The sequence below is a fragment of the Lolium perenne genome, chromosome 1 (genome assembly GCF_019359855.2).
Source record: "Lolium perenne isolate Kyuss_39 chromosome 1, Kyuss_2.0, whole genome shotgun sequence".
NCBI lineage: Eukaryota > Viridiplantae > Streptophyta > Magnoliopsida > Poales > Poaceae > Lolium > Lolium perenne.
In genome coordinates this window covers 247,088,519-247,103,419 of record NC_067244.2, presented here as the reverse complement: position 1 = coordinate 247,103,419, position 14,901 = coordinate 247,088,519, and the positions used below count along the sequence as shown (strand labels likewise).

The window sequence follows — 14,901 nt, the reverse complement described above, 5'->3', positions numbered from 1 at the left end:
CGTGGTAGATGCATGAACCTTTTCAATAAGAACTTGGCAGATGTGAGTGAGCACTTTCTCGAGGCCTCATTTGCAATCCCATTTCTAAATGGGCCCCAAAAAGACCAAAAAATTCCTGCGCAGTGCACACCTGTTTCTATTTCTTCTTATTTTCCGCACGGAAACATATAGGGTGTGTTTGGGTTGCTACCAAATCATACCCTGCCAATTTTTTGGTCATGACCAAAAGATTGGTTGTTGTTTGGATAGTTGCCAATTTTTTGGCTTGCCAATGCTCCACTACCAATTCTAGTTCAATTTTTTAGCCAATGTTGGCCAACTTATGGGCAGAAAATAGCTCAACCAAAATATTGGTGGGGTAATCTTGGGCACAAACCAAACATACCCATACATTTCGTCGTCATTATAAACGGATTTCTCTCCCCGCAGTCGCCACTCCTCTCAAACCCCTCCTCTCCCAGCGCCGCCCGCATCGCCGGAACCCTAACGGCTACCGCCGCCGCGGCGCCCGGCGATCGCATTGGTGGCGCCACCGATGGCGACCCACCCCTCCAAGTGAGTTCCCCCTCCCCTCCCCCGCCGCCGATCCGATCGGGACGCCCTCTTCCCCCCCTATCTTGGCAGTTCTCGCTAATTTTGGTTCTGATCCCGCAGGAGGAGTTACCTGTACGCGGGGAGCTCCTCGTTAGACGATCCCGACGTGGTAGAGCTGTCGCCGGCCGCCGTCGCCGCCGCCGGCGGGTGGGGCTCCAGCCACCAGAAGAGGAAGCGGAGCCAGGTATATTGTTCTTGGAATTGGAACTATCTATTTCGGAATTGAACATCGGGCTTGTGTGTCGATGATCTGTGATTGTGTTCGGAGATAGGTGCGGTGGCTCGTTATGTTGTTCTGACTTTTTTTTTCTGTGTTAGCCCCTTAGCTATGGGTGCCAAGCAGTTTAGGTGGAAATTGTGTGTGGTGTCGTCCATTTGTTAGTTATCCTATCTGGTTTTGATATGTTAGGTTCATGAATTCTTTGATCTTCTTGTGCGTATCTGAAGTGTAGTTCACGGGCTCACATCTTAAGGGATTGTGCCCCATTGTGCTCTCTTTGTGTAAATAGTTCTAACTTCTAACTACTTAATCATGTTGCACGTATTGCGCTCTTCACCTCCGATCTTGACACTAAATAACCCACTATGTCCTTGCTGTCTCATACAATCTTTAGTGTTGTATTTTTGCGAAATGCCATTGTTTTGACATACTGTTCTTTCAAAACATTTTACGTGGTAATCTCGGAGCATGTGAACACCTTATATGTTACTATTCTCTGTTTTGTTGACCACGGAACCTAAACTACGACAGCAGGAACCATTTTGTTTGGTTCATAGTTGCATGACATTCACCGCTGTTATTCTTCTCTATTATACTATGTGTTTAGCCAGACTTGGTATTTCATATATGCAAAATAGCCAGCTACCCACGGGCATAGCTACGCACGTCGCCCTAACCGTTGATTTGCATGTTTTATGATATAGAGCGCAAACGGAGGGGGTGGTCTAACTGTGAGTTGGCAACATGGGCAGCACACCAAGAGCACGCCTCCCCGACGACCATTACCCATTAGAATTTTTTACCATGCGCAGTCTCTTCTCTGCATGATGTTTTCATATGGAGGTGGCTGGCCAGAGTGCCAGACGCTTTTTTAAGTAGATGTAATCCGACAACCACACAAAAGGTTTCATTAACTATACTTTTCTTCCTACCTCGCATGTCGCCCAGTTGCCTTTTCTTTCTGCTTCATCGATCTAACCTGCAAGCAGCACTATGATCTGCCAAAGGTCTCAAATGTGTACGTACGTGCAAATGAGCTAGCTAGCTAGTTTGTTGAGCCCAGATCAATCAACTGCGTGCATGCAACAATTGAATACGTGATAGCTAAAGCAATGAGAAAGTCAGCTATAGTAGTTGTTTGCCTCACGTGCCCCATGCAGAAACGACACTTTGTTGACGTACGCCAAATTCAAAAGAACAAGAAAGGGTCCATGTTGCATTCTCTGAGTCTTCGCCGGTACGTCCGTATATTATATGGCTAACCTCATGGATGACATAATTTACAAAACGCCTGGAAGAGATAGACTCATGTTTAAACGGACACACTTTTTTAACGACTTACGTGATCGAGAGGCCCCACATAGAAAAATTCCCGCCAAATTCCTTTTGTCACCCATGCAAATAAATTGTACTAACGGCTGAAAAAGGATACGGAGTACCACCTTGTCAAAGCCAAAACCTTTTGTCACCCATGCAAATAAATTGTAACAGCTAAAAAAGGATACGAGTACCACATTATCATAGCCAGAGCCTTTTGCCACCCATGCACATAAATTGTAGCAGCTAAAAAGGATACGGAGTACAACAAATTATTGCTTGCAAGCGATCGCTGCATAGATAGCGTTAGTCTGAGCTAACGGCTGAAGCCTTCTATCCAAAAGATAGCATCCACATGCTCCGCAGATCCAACGGCTGGTAGGCTATGCACAGCTAGCTACGTGGGTAGCAAATCTGTGTTGCATCTTTTTGCTAAAATGCTACTGGGCTATATAACGACATTCTTGAATTTTCTTACGCGAAATTAATATCATCTTTCTCCAATGGGAATTAATAGGTCGTTCCTCATGAAGTAATTGAAATTGATGATGATCCTGATGGAGTTGTGATCATTGGTGAGAAAGCACCAGTTGAAAAGAATAAACACGCAGCTGGATATCCTCTGGAATGGCCAAATCATGTGAAGGTAAATCCTCTCATGTCTTTGCTTTCAAACAGTTTCCTTGCATACTCTGACAGATGCTTTTCTATGGGAACAGTTCCAGACTACTGTGGCTAATGACATTGCCGGACCAAGCACCTATGCTTCAAAAGGTACTGCCATTGTGGGCGGTGTGAAAAAGCTTGTCGAAAGCACAGTTTTTCCTGATTTTGATGACTACAGTTTCGATGAATTTGAGGAAGACTATTCTTATGAGGAAGATGAGTACACTGACTATGATTATGATCCTCTACCTTTTGAGGACAAATTCAACTTATTTGGCAAGTTTGATGTTGGGGCTCCTTTACCATGGATGCAGAAGACCGCCGCTGAGTTGTCAAATAATACCAAACCAGTTTCAATCTTGGATGATAAGGTTGATGAAAAATACAACACATTTAAGTCATTTGATACTGTTAATGGTCATACTGATCATTATTATTCGAAACCAGAGTTAAGGATGGTTCACTCAGTGAAGAAGGTAATTGTTTTGTCATGCCCTGTTTATCCTTTGCCATCTTATAGCAGTACTAAGTTTGTCCTGTCAACAGCCATCAAAAGACTGGGCGAAGCGTATTCAGCGTGAGTGGAAAGTCCTAGAAAAAGATTTGCCAGGTAGTTAGCTCTTGCTTCTCACACTCAATCTTTTTTATGAACTACCTCTTGGTACCATCTTTTCCGCTCAGTATCTTTATGAAATTTCCTCCTGTTGTCAGAAGACACTGTTATGATTTTGATTTGCTTTTCTCCAAATATAATAGATACTATATTCGTGAGGGCATATGAGGATAGAATGGACCTTCTTAGAGCTGTCATAATGGGACCAGCAGGCACTCCTTACCATGATGGACTCTTTTTCTTTGACATTTACTTCCCTCCTCAATATCCAAGTACACCTCCGGTAAGATGTTTTTGACTTTCATCTCCAATCTTCCATGAATGATTGCTGTTCTTGCTCCAGTTTGCTTTTCAGCACCTTACACTGATGGTTTTATTCTGTGCAGCTTGTTAACTACCGTTCTGGTGGGTTGCGGCTTAATCCAAACTTGTATGCTTGTGGGAAGGTGTGCCTTAGCCTCTTAAACACCTGGTCTGGTAGTGGATGTGAGAAATGGAATCCATCCAATTCAACCATGCTCCAGGTTCTGGTCTCCATCCAGGCTTTAGTTTTGAATGCTAAACCTTATTTCAACGAGCCTGGTTATGCTAGTTCAGCTAACACACCTAATGGGGAGAGGAGGTCCCAATCGTATAATGAAGATACCTTCTTGCTGTCCTGCAGGACAATGTTGTATTCTCTTCGAAATCCACCAAAGGTACGGATATTTCTCTGCTCATCCTAGTCACCATAAAAGTTGTTTCCTTTACATTACTAATATTTTCTGTGAACCAAGTTAACCATTTCTCTCTGAATACCTGCATGGATTGTGATAGATCTGGGGACATCTATCTTATTTATGAAGTAGTACCTCCGTTTCTAAATATAATACGTTTTGGTAGCTAAAATTGAACTGACAAAACTTCTTATATTTGGGAACAGAGGTAATCCTTTGTATGATGAAACTACTTTCGGCAATTTGGTTGAATCCTGGAACCTTAACGTGGATGCGCTTTCTGCAGCATTTTGAGGATTTTATCGCTGGCCATTTCCGCAAGTACGGGCGCACCGTCCTCGTAGCCTGCAAAGCTTATCTTGATGGCGCCCAGGTCGGATGTCTTGCTGGGAACGGAGTGCAGGATGTCGATGAGGGTGACAAGAGCTGCTCGCTTAGGTTCAAGACGTCGCTGAAGAGACTGTTTGACGAATTGCTGAAGGAGTTAGCTGTGAAGGGAGCAGACCGCGACAAGTTCCTACCGGAGAACATGAAACCTGTTGCCGCCTCCGCCTCCAGCTCTAGAGCAGCGCAGGTGGATGCTGCGTCCGCCTCCGCCTCTGCTTCCAGCTCCACCTCCACCTCCAGAGCAGCGTGGGGGGACTCCACCTCCGCAGCCAGAGCAGCGCGGATAGACGCCACCCTGAGGCTATATAGTAAGTGATAGCCTTGCGGTCACCCTGAGGCTGTGTACTAAGTGATAGCCTTGCGGCCAGCCGAAACGGTAGCAATAATTCTGGCCATCGGAGGCGATCCTGGAGCAACTTGTGTCTCAGGTCGGGTAGTAGGCAGGATCAACGATGCATGTGCTGAGAAGATCTGATTGTTCTTTTCTGTAAGTAGTGCATGTACATATATTTAGCAGGCAGGGTGAACGGATTTTACATAATCTATCAAACCCGACTATCCCTGCCACACCTGTTGATGTCACCGTGGAGGCCTAATTGTATATCTGATGGAATTTGTCAGTTTATCCCTACCTCGCGCGTTGATGTGATCTCAGCCGAATTTTCTTCTTTGGTATGTGGGTCTCCGGTTTGGTGTGATCTGCTTTGGATTGTTCGAACATTGATCCGTCCGAGACCCCGAGGGCGTCTCTTCCAGTCTGAAATCTGAATTGTCCTATGTATTTGAGGGCCAGTGGCCGGCAGGTGAAGTTTCGTTGACAACTTTAATGCAATTCAGTGTTACCTTTTGGGATCTATCAGTAGCTGGCTGACACTGTGAAGACGGCAAGTCCTTGTTAAGCAGATTATTTCTGAACAACTAGGCAGTAGGCACCATTCCTGGAGCAACCTTTGCCGAGACAAATCCACAAAAAAGAAAACAAATTCATCTATCTTTTATGGGTAGCAGTAGACTTAGCGCTGACGAAGTCATTCTTTCTCTTTTCATTTATCTGATTATCTGAAAAGCCAAGAACACTTGACAGTTGACAATAGGCAAGATTTAAGCAATTTTTCTCACTGGTTAAACCATGAAAGATCGCGGATAACTAGTCCTATATCTAATCCAACAAAAGTCATTGCCATGTAAAAAAAAGTCAGTATCACCAAGCACAAACACACCAACATGAAAGATGATCATCACTTAGATAAAATAGAAATGAAGAGGGAAAATTTCCATCTACCACCAGCCCCACTGGACACACAAACAGAAGCCAGTACACGCAATAAATGAAAAATGACAGAAATGCTCCTCATCTACCACTAAGACCAGTAAATACACAGCTCAACAAAACTCCATCATCTGAACTTCAATTGTTCATCTTTTTAGAAGCTTTACACACATGATATACCTATTTTAAGCCTAATTAACAAGGTCCAGCTCATCGGACCCAGAAATAATAACTTGGCAAAACCAAATCTAAAAATGAGCAACAGTAAAGTAAAATCAATCAGTCACAATCATGGGCAGCTTAAACCCCACAAATCGTACAGTAGAGTCAAGCACTCAAGCCCAAGGGTCGTCTCCACCATCTCCGTCCCAAACACCAAACCAGAGGGGAGAGGAGATCTCAATTCTCAGTCCCCGATGGCGCCACCGCGCCCCTACCCCCACCGCCGCCTCCTCCTCCTCCTGGCCCTGCTCCTGATCCCCGCCGCCGCCGCGGCCGCCGGCCCGCTCTACACCGCCCACTGCGCCGCCCCGGGCCACGCGCCGGACCTCCTCGACGGCGACGACGGCTCCTCCGCCCCCGCCCACGCCCTGCAGCTCCCCACCGGCTACTTCTCCGGCGGCGGGGACCGCCTCTTCGGCCCGGACGCCTCCTTCATCCCGCGCACCTTCTCCCTCCTCCCCACCTCCGCCCTCCGCACCGCCGACCCCTCCCTCCTCCACGTCGCCGCCACGCTCTCCCTCTCCGGTGGCCGCCGCGGCCCCAACCTCACCCGCGCCGGCCGCTTCCTCTTCCAGCACGACCCCGCCCGCTCCCACAACCGGCCCCGCCTCCCGCGCTTCTTCGGCCGCCGCGGCGCCCTCAGCTTCGACCTCGACGGCTACTACTCCACAGCCACCGGCTACCTCTGCATGGTCGGCACGGGCGCGGGCCGCGCCGCCGACGGCGCCCCCGTGGCGCCCCTCCCCGCCGTGCTCCGCCTCCGCTTCCCCGCCCCCGCCGCCAACCTCACCCGCCCCTTCGTCACCGGCCGCCTCGAGCCCACCACCCCCTCCCCCATCCTCGACCCCGTCGCCCTCCTCGCCTACGCCGAGGACGGCTACGCCTACGCCGAGGCCGCCTCCTGCCCGCAGCCACCAGCCAACGCGCTCCAGCCGTTCGACGGCAGGACCTTCTCCTGCGCCAACATCAAATCCCTCCTCAAAACCGGCTTCACCCTACACCACAGCAACGGCACCGCCTCCTCCTCGCTTGGCATTCGCCAGAGGTACATGTTCGTCAACCGGGTACAGTGCGCCGCCGACGGCGCCGTCCGCGCCTACGTGGTGTTCTCCAACCAGTCGGACTTCTCCAGGTATTACTTCATGGTCGCCGAGAAGGCGGTCGTGGCGGAGGGGTTCTGGGACCGGAAGGCGAACCGGCTCTGTCTGAAAGGGTGTCACGTCGAGAGTGCAGGGCCATCCCGTGCCGAGGTTGCGGTGGGCGAGTGCGGCATCGGGATGAGCTTCTGGTTCCCGGCAGTGTGGTCGATCCAGGAGCGAAGCTTCTCCGCGGGGATGGTCTGGAACACGAGCTTGAAAACCGAGGACGCGATCGTCGGTTATTCGAACCCACTTGCTCCACAGTTGAGGGGCAACAGTTTCGCTGGCCTCAAGTACAACTACACCAAGGTTGATGAGGCAAAGCAGTACTATTACAAGGACTCTAGCCTCACCAAGAAGAGGAAGGGGAAGTTTCCGGATAGTAATACATACCTGGACTTGGCGTTTCGCTTCTACTTGAAGCAGGGAGGTGGTTCTGGATACGCATCGCCGATCACAATTGGATCGATGCTGTACGATGGGAATTCTGTAATGGTTGACAGTGGCACTTTCTCTCGTCCTGCTGTGGCGGAAAGGAAGCAGGGGCTACTCAATGTCAGCTATGATATCCGCTACGTTGGGAATTGGTCAATAGAGTCATTTCAACGTCAACATATCGCAGCGGAAGGTGTTTATGACACCGAGACAGGCTCCCTGTGCATGATCGCGTGTCGTGGGATTAATGTCTCGTCAGATTGTAAGATTCTGGTCACCGCACAGTTTGCTAGTTTGGACTCAAAAGTGGCACAGCATGTCCAGGGGAAGGTTAGAAGCTTGAGGGAGAAGACTGACCCTCTTTTCTTTGAAACGCTGGAGATTGCTTCATATGGGATGTACATTGACCAGGTGGAAGAATCAATTTGGAGAATGGACTTGGAAAGCACCATGGCTCTGATCTCGATGACACTATCGTGCGTCTTCATTGTTGTGCAGTTGTTCCATGTCAAGAAGGTACCTGAAGCGCTCCCAGCCATGTCGATCACTATGCTTGTTGTCCTCGCATTGGGTTACATGACCCCACTTGTGCTCAACTTCGAGGCTCTTTTCAAGAACAACAACAAACAGACCGTTCCGTTCTCAGGCGGCGGTTGGCTCGAGATGAATGAAGTCATGGTGCGGATCATCACCATGATAACATTTCTGCTGCAGCTGCGCCTCCTTCAGTTGGCATGGTCGGCACGGTCTGTGGATGGAAACAAACTTGAGACATGGGCTGCCGAGAGGAAAGTGCTCTGGATATGCTTGCCGCTGTACATCATAGGGGGAGTTGTAGCTTTGATTGTCCACATGAGACCCAGCCATAACGGGAGAATGTTAAGGGGGCGTGTGTCTCGCATGAGGCCGCCGCCGCACGCCTTCTGGGAGGACCTCGTCTCCTACGGCGGCCTACTGCTCGACGGGTTCTTGCTGCCCCAGGTCATCCTGAACGTGTTCTCAGCCTCCAAGGTCAGAGCCCTCTCCCCAGGATTCTACATCGGAAGCACTTTGATCCGTGCGCTGCCCCACGTGTACGACGTGTTCCGGACCCGACACTTCGTGCCCAGCCTGAGGCCTTCCTTCATGTACGCGAGCGCTCACGACGACCTCTTCAGCCTCGCTTGGGACATCGTCATACCTCTCGGAGGGGTGCTGTTGGCTGCGCTCCTGTTCTTTCAGCAGCGGCTTGGGGGCGCCTTCTTCCTCTGTTCAAGGGCCAGGAGGGCGAGAGAGTATGAAATGGTTTCTACCACCAGCTCTTAGCAGGTTCTACAGCTTCGTCGCGAGATTATGAATATAGCGGAGGGTTTTACATGTAGACTAAGAGATAGTTCTGTTTCCTGATGGGTGTTTATGAGGCAAAACACCCCTTGTTCGCAGTGAAAGTTAAATGCATGTATACCATAGAAATCTCCATGTTTCCTCTTTCCTGGTGGATGTTTATCTTGCAAAACGCTTGTTTACATGCATGTAGAAAGAAGAAGAAAACAGGTCAGGCAAGGTTCGATTCTTGATTTGCAGTTCTGTTTTCTGTGCTGCTATGTGGTTTAAGATTACCTCGTTGTTATTCTGCTACTCAGAGGCAACTAGCCCAGTTGGGTTTCTATCATGAAATTAATCTGATTCCCTCCATGTTATTCCTGGCTGATGTTTACACGCTTGTTTACTGTGAAAGTTAAATGCATGTATACTGCAGAAGAGAAAAAACAGGTGGGCAAGAATCGGTTCACAAGTCACAGTTCGTATTTTCTGTGGGTTTCTATCACCAATTCCTTGAAATTAATATGCCCCTGTTCTTTTTCTGGGATATGCGTTTCTTAGCAATTTTGCCTGTATCATCACCTCCGGCATGTCCAGTGAATTGTAAGGGTCCAACATTTAGCTTTTAAAACTTCTGTGGCCAGTCATTTGTGGGTGTTTGTGTTGGATCTGATTTTGAGTCAGTGGCACGTTGGTGGTTGATTAATAAGAATAATGCAGTGGTTAATCTGGTTTGCGCCGCTACTCTTTGGGCTTATGGAAATTGCGAAATGATCTATGTTTCCAGGGAAAAGTGCGGCCAGGCGTGCAGGATCTTTGGAGAAGGATACCAATATCAGTGGAAGGTACTCTACTACTCTCCAAGGATGCTGTTTCAGCGCTGCTGGCTCGAAACGCGCTGTTGTTGAGCAAGAGGAGAGGAGAGCTGCTGCGGAATAGGATCCCCAGGCTTGGCGAACTGGACACTTCTTCCAAGGAGTTCGATGAACGACAGGCCGAGACCTGCCGGATGCTGATCCTGAAGCTTATTGGAACTTTTTTTTTGCAAGCGATCCTCCAAGGATCGAATTTCATTACCATCACGATAACGAAACACGGGCACGACAGCTCCAGGTTTTGCTATTTCTCAGTCGCCTGAGAAAAGTCCAGTTCTCAGTCGATTTTTTTAGCCTTTCGATTTTTCTTTGAGATTCGTGCACCCGTTTGTCTGTGCGTTGCTGTTTTGCCCGTTACCCGTTTATTTTGGCCCGTGTCTTTTTTTGAAATATTGGGCCCACATTTGGTGGCCCATACTAGATTTCAGATTTTCCCTATAAATCTCAAAGCCCACTTAGTGGCAGCCTTGTGAGTTTGAGCCCAAGTTGGTGGCAGCTCACTAGGGAGTGGCAAGAGGTGGGAAGTTTAGTCCCACATGGAAAGTTGGGAGGAAGTTAGACCACCTTATAAGGTGGGTTGTTCCACCACTAGTAAGCAAGGAAAAAAATAGCGCGCTATAACAAAATAGCGTGGATCTAAAAATACGCTATTAGCGTTAATAGCACGCTATAGCGCCGAAATAGCATAGCGTCGGCTCTCCAAATATGCTATAGCGTGCTATTAGCGTTGGAATAGCGCGCTATTTTTTTCCATGCTAGTAAGTGAGTGAGAAAAGGAGTGCTACACGCGCACGCTCCTCCTCCTCCTCGCTCGTCTCGTCTCGACTCGACTCGACACGCGCGCCGCGCTCGTGGTGAGTGGATTGAGCCTCGAGCCGAGACTTTCCTTACTTTTTGCAGCTCAGGAAAACGAACAGAGTCCTAGACGGACGCGTCGCAGTTAGTCGGTTCGGGTCGCTCCCGGATCGTGGGCTATCTGTAACCGACTCAAAACGTTCGTGCGACGTGGGCGTGGCCCACGTTGCCTAGAGTTTCCTGTGCCTATATAATCTCCTGCCCGGCTACCGCAGAAACACATCTAATACACGAGTTAGGGTTTCCACCTCTCTCTGCTTGCGCCGCCATCGTAGCCTACTCCATCCCGCGCGCCGACGTGCATCGGCGATCGGGAGAGCAGGTCTCCGGAACCACTCGTCCTTGCGATCCTGTACGGGAGAGGGCGAATTAGGTTTTTGGGAAACGCTCTGCGCGACTGCTCAAGCTCTTCATCACGGGTCGCCTTCCGTCCAAGTCGGGCGGTGCTGCCTACCGTCGTCTTCAACGCCGTCTACTTCGACCCGTCGTCCCTGTCGTCAACAACGTTGTCATCAACAACGTTACTGCTGCAACATCATCTGCTACACCTCCACCGCCACCTCCACCAGATCGGTACGTGCGACATATCTCGATCTGTTTAGCGATGGATGCTTTACTGTTTGTGCTGCTGCTACTCATGTTGATTAATGCATCTAGTATGTTCGAGTTTCACATGTTAGTAGTTGTTGTCATCATGCTTTATATTCTGGAATTAATCATGGAAATTGTGCCTAATTATCCAACATTTTTCTCCTTATCTGTCCGTTTGCCTATCGTCGTTTCATTTCTTCGAGAGAGAGGGGAACGAGCCCGCGAGGTGGTCGGCGAGTTCGCCGCCGCCGTCGTCGTCGCCGAGCGCTCGCCGCCGTCGTCGTCGCCGAGCCTTGGAGAGTTCCTCTCCGAAGCGGAGGTTTCAAGGCGGTCGGCGAGCTCGCCTCCGTCGTCGTCCTCGCCGGGAGAGGGGAACGAGCCCGCGAGGTGGTCGGCGAGTTCACCGCCGCCGTCGTCGTCGCCTAGCCTTGGAGAGTTCCTCTCCGAAGCGGAGGTTTCAAGGCGGTCGGCGAGCTCGCCTCCGTCGTCGTCCTCGCTCTGCTGGTGTAGTAGATCTCAAGGAGGTCGAGGAGCCCGCGCGTCGTCCCCGTGCGTCAGCAGCAGGCCCAATTTCACCAGGTTTTTCTCGAATCAACTATCCTATTCTCCTATTTCTGCAGTTTTATGTTACGAAAATCTGTTGTGTGTTCTTAATTTTGCTTGTGTTGATTCTATGTCTTCGTGTATGTTCGGCGAATTTTGAATGCCCTCGCGTGTTAGGGTTGCCTGATTCAAATACTGTGCGCCGTTTTTTAGTGTTTGATTTGAGCTAGGCTATTGTTGAGGTAAGTTGCAGCGTATGGACATCTGTAGATGGGCTTCCTCTCTTAATCAGTTCACTACTTGATGTCAATTGCTTGCTGCTGTCCCTTGTTTGTAGATAATCTTAAGTATTTTTTGATGATTTTGTCCTGTTTGTCCTGTTTCAATTTTACTGTCATCTCCCTATATCTTGTTTTTGCTTTTCACTACCAATGCAAAGTTTGTTGTTAGCTAGTGAGGGTGTTTTCATATGTACGTGTGACCAAATCATAACCATTTGAAGCAAATATAGAAGTACATAATGACCGTGATCGAGATAATCTGAATGTGTACTACTGCTTTACACTAATTTTTTTACTAGCAATTATGTATGGATTCCTTGAACATATGATATGCATTTCTAGCAATTATGTTAGAATTTTCATATGAAATGTTTCGGTACTCATGATTTTTTGTCGCCGAGTAATATGACAATGAAAATGTTGTCTGATACGAAGTTGTAGGACAACATGTAGATAGCAGCCTTAGACATTTTTACAGTAGTGTTTTTCCACGAGTAGTGAACTAGCAAATGTTTCTTTTATGTCTTGCATGAATTTTTTATGTACTGCTATGTTTGCCTTTTGCTACAATTCTAAAGAGTATTAGTCAATATAGTTGGTGGAGTCCAGTGGATGTTCTGATTTAATTTTTAGTTTTGTTCTGCAATGCACTTCTGAATCTACATTGTATTTGGTTGGCTTTTTTTGAGTAACCAACTTTGTACTTTTGATAAAGGCCTTTTTTACTGTAGTTATAAATTTCGCAAGCTTAGCTATGAACTGTGAAATTTTCTCCTCTTATATCTGTGTGGTCTTTTCAGTATGCTTGAAACTATGTATGTTTATATGTTCTGGTGTGTTATCCTTTTGTCTCTCTTAGATTTGTGCCCTAACTTGCATTTTACTTTTTCATTTTTTGACTAGACCAATGGAAAAATCTACGGAACAAGTGCTTAGTGTCATCAATATGAACGACAGAGATTTTCCGCAGAAAAACCATAACTCGATAAAGAGTGAGGAGGTAAACAAGTGCTTAGTGTCATCAATTTCTGAACTCTGCTTTTTGTGTCTCTGCCTTTTGTTTATTTGCTCATGACTTTCTATATTCTTTTATTTTTGGCTTTGTCAGGATTTCTGTAATTCCGAAGAAGAAACAATTGTCCTGGAGGCGGTTAGTTCAATTGTAAGTATGGGTACTCTTTTTTTTGTTGATGTTAATTGAGGGGAACAGTAATGTATTTGCTCATGTTAATAAATCTTTGTCCAGATAAAAAGAAGTCTGAAACGTAAACGCAAACCTAGCAACATTCAGAAACAAAAGAGAACGGTGAGTTCTCAATATATACTAAACCTTTTTTCATCACAGTACATTTCTTGTTTTTAGATTCATCTGGATGATTTGATCTTATAGGTTTTTGTGTCCTGTTTTTCTTATTATTAGAAAATTGTTCGAGATAGAAGGCAAGGAAGACATCTTGTTGACAAAGATGTTGTATCAGCTAAAAGTAGATGCAATGTTAGTTCACTGGTTCAGAAATTGCAAGAATTGGATGAAAACCAGAAACAGTATCTAAGGGACATAGATTTTGGTTCCATACTAGATCTCACTAGTGGTACTGTTCCATGGTCTTTTGTTCAATGGCTAGCCGATCATGTCGACATAAAGAACGAAGGATTTGCTTTTCAACAGAAGTTTATTCCTATCAGTTCAGAATCTTTTGCCCATGTCCTTGGTGTTCCAGCTATAGGAGTTCCTGTCCCTAATGTGTCCAAGATCACAACAGCTGAATTCCTGCAGTATTTTGGATTATCAGAAATGCCAACAATCAAGTTCTTCCGTGACAAGATAAAGAAAGGGCAAGAGAAGGTTGAGTTCTTAAGGTGCTTCATGATTGTAGCTCTTTCATCCTTTTACTGCCCAACCTCAAGTACAAAACCAAGCACAGCTTATCTTGGTGCCCTTATCAATATTGAAAACATCAAGAGCTACAATTGGGCTAAATTCTTTCAAGAATGGAATTTATGGTATATCAAGAAGTACCAGAACTCTACATCAACCTTAGCTGTATGCAACTACTACATTGCGGTTAGTCTCTTAACTTGAACTTGTACTATTTTATCTTTAATTTCTTCATTTTTCAGTTCTTCTATTTGTTTTGTAACATAAGTAAGTTTGCTTTCTTCAGGTTCGCTATCTTGATTTCTTAGACTTTGGATCAGTCCAAATTCATTCTTCCCTCCCAAGAATATCAGTGTGGAAAGGAGATATGATCAAAGAATATATCAAGTTGGACATGGATGACGACAACTTTTATGGCAAGCTGGAAGTAAGTAATTATTTCTATACTGTGAGATACATCATTTTCTTTTTGTGTGGTCATTTTTGTTTGTCTGCGAAGATGATCTTCAGTTACTGCTGTTGGACAGTAAATTAACCTATTATTACCTTCTTTTTTTTGTTAAAACAGATAAAGGATATTAAGGATACATGTTATGGACAAGCAGCATCAGACACTGCTGCTAACAGTGGCTTCAATATTGAGAGTTTCAGATTGTCTCTCGATTCTTTTCAGCAGTGCACTTTGAGTGAAAAGGTTACTTACTCTTTTGTTCCACTTTTCTTCCAGTTCTCTTTGTCATGTTTTTTTACTTTAGTTGTTATGTTGTTGATGCACTTACATTTTTTCTGTTGTCTATTTTCAAAGCAGGTTAAAGACAGTATCTCCTCAATGTTTCAAGACTTCGCTGTTAATGAAACAGACTCAATTTCTTCCAAAGTGCAAGGTCTGCTCATAAATGTTCTACAATGCCTAGTACAAAATAACTGCTTATCTTCACAAAGCACCGAGAAACTGAATTGCTCTTCACAAGATGAAAACATATCAGTCGGTACTAA

General features: G+C 46.5%; 1 protein-coding gene across 1 annotated transcript; it reads left to right on the top strand.

The window, feature by feature from the left end:
* The first annotated feature begins 398 nt into the window (after positions 1–398).
* On the top strand, positions 399–9,141 carry LOC127339464 (uncharacterized). The gene is made up of 9 exons (XM_051365318.2): positions 399–555; positions 655–778; positions 2,649–2,777; positions 2,851–3,273; positions 3,344–3,407; positions 3,554–3,693; positions 3,797–4,108; positions 4,413–4,826; positions 6,083–9,141. Exons 1-9 carry the CDS (start codon positions 536–538, stop codon positions 8,882–8,884), a joined length of 4,428 nt encoding a protein of 1,475 aa, XP_051221278.1. The 5' UTR covers positions 399–535; the 3' UTR covers positions 8,885–9,141.
* Positions 9,142–14,901: the final 5,760 nt, after the last annotated feature.

Bases quoted from the DNA above. Each gene is read 5' to 3' on its own strand.
- LOC127339464 (XM_051365318.2), top strand. From the start codon at position 536: ATGGCGACCCACCCCTCCAA. The intron at 556-654 runs GTGAGTTCCCCC...CTGATCCCGCAG, and splicing joins ATGGCGACCCACCCCTCCAA to GAGGAGTTACCTGTACGCGG. The intron at 2,778-2,850 runs GTAAATCCTCTC...CTATGGGAACAG, and splicing joins AATGGCCAAATCATGTGAAG to TTCCAGACTACTGTGGCTAA.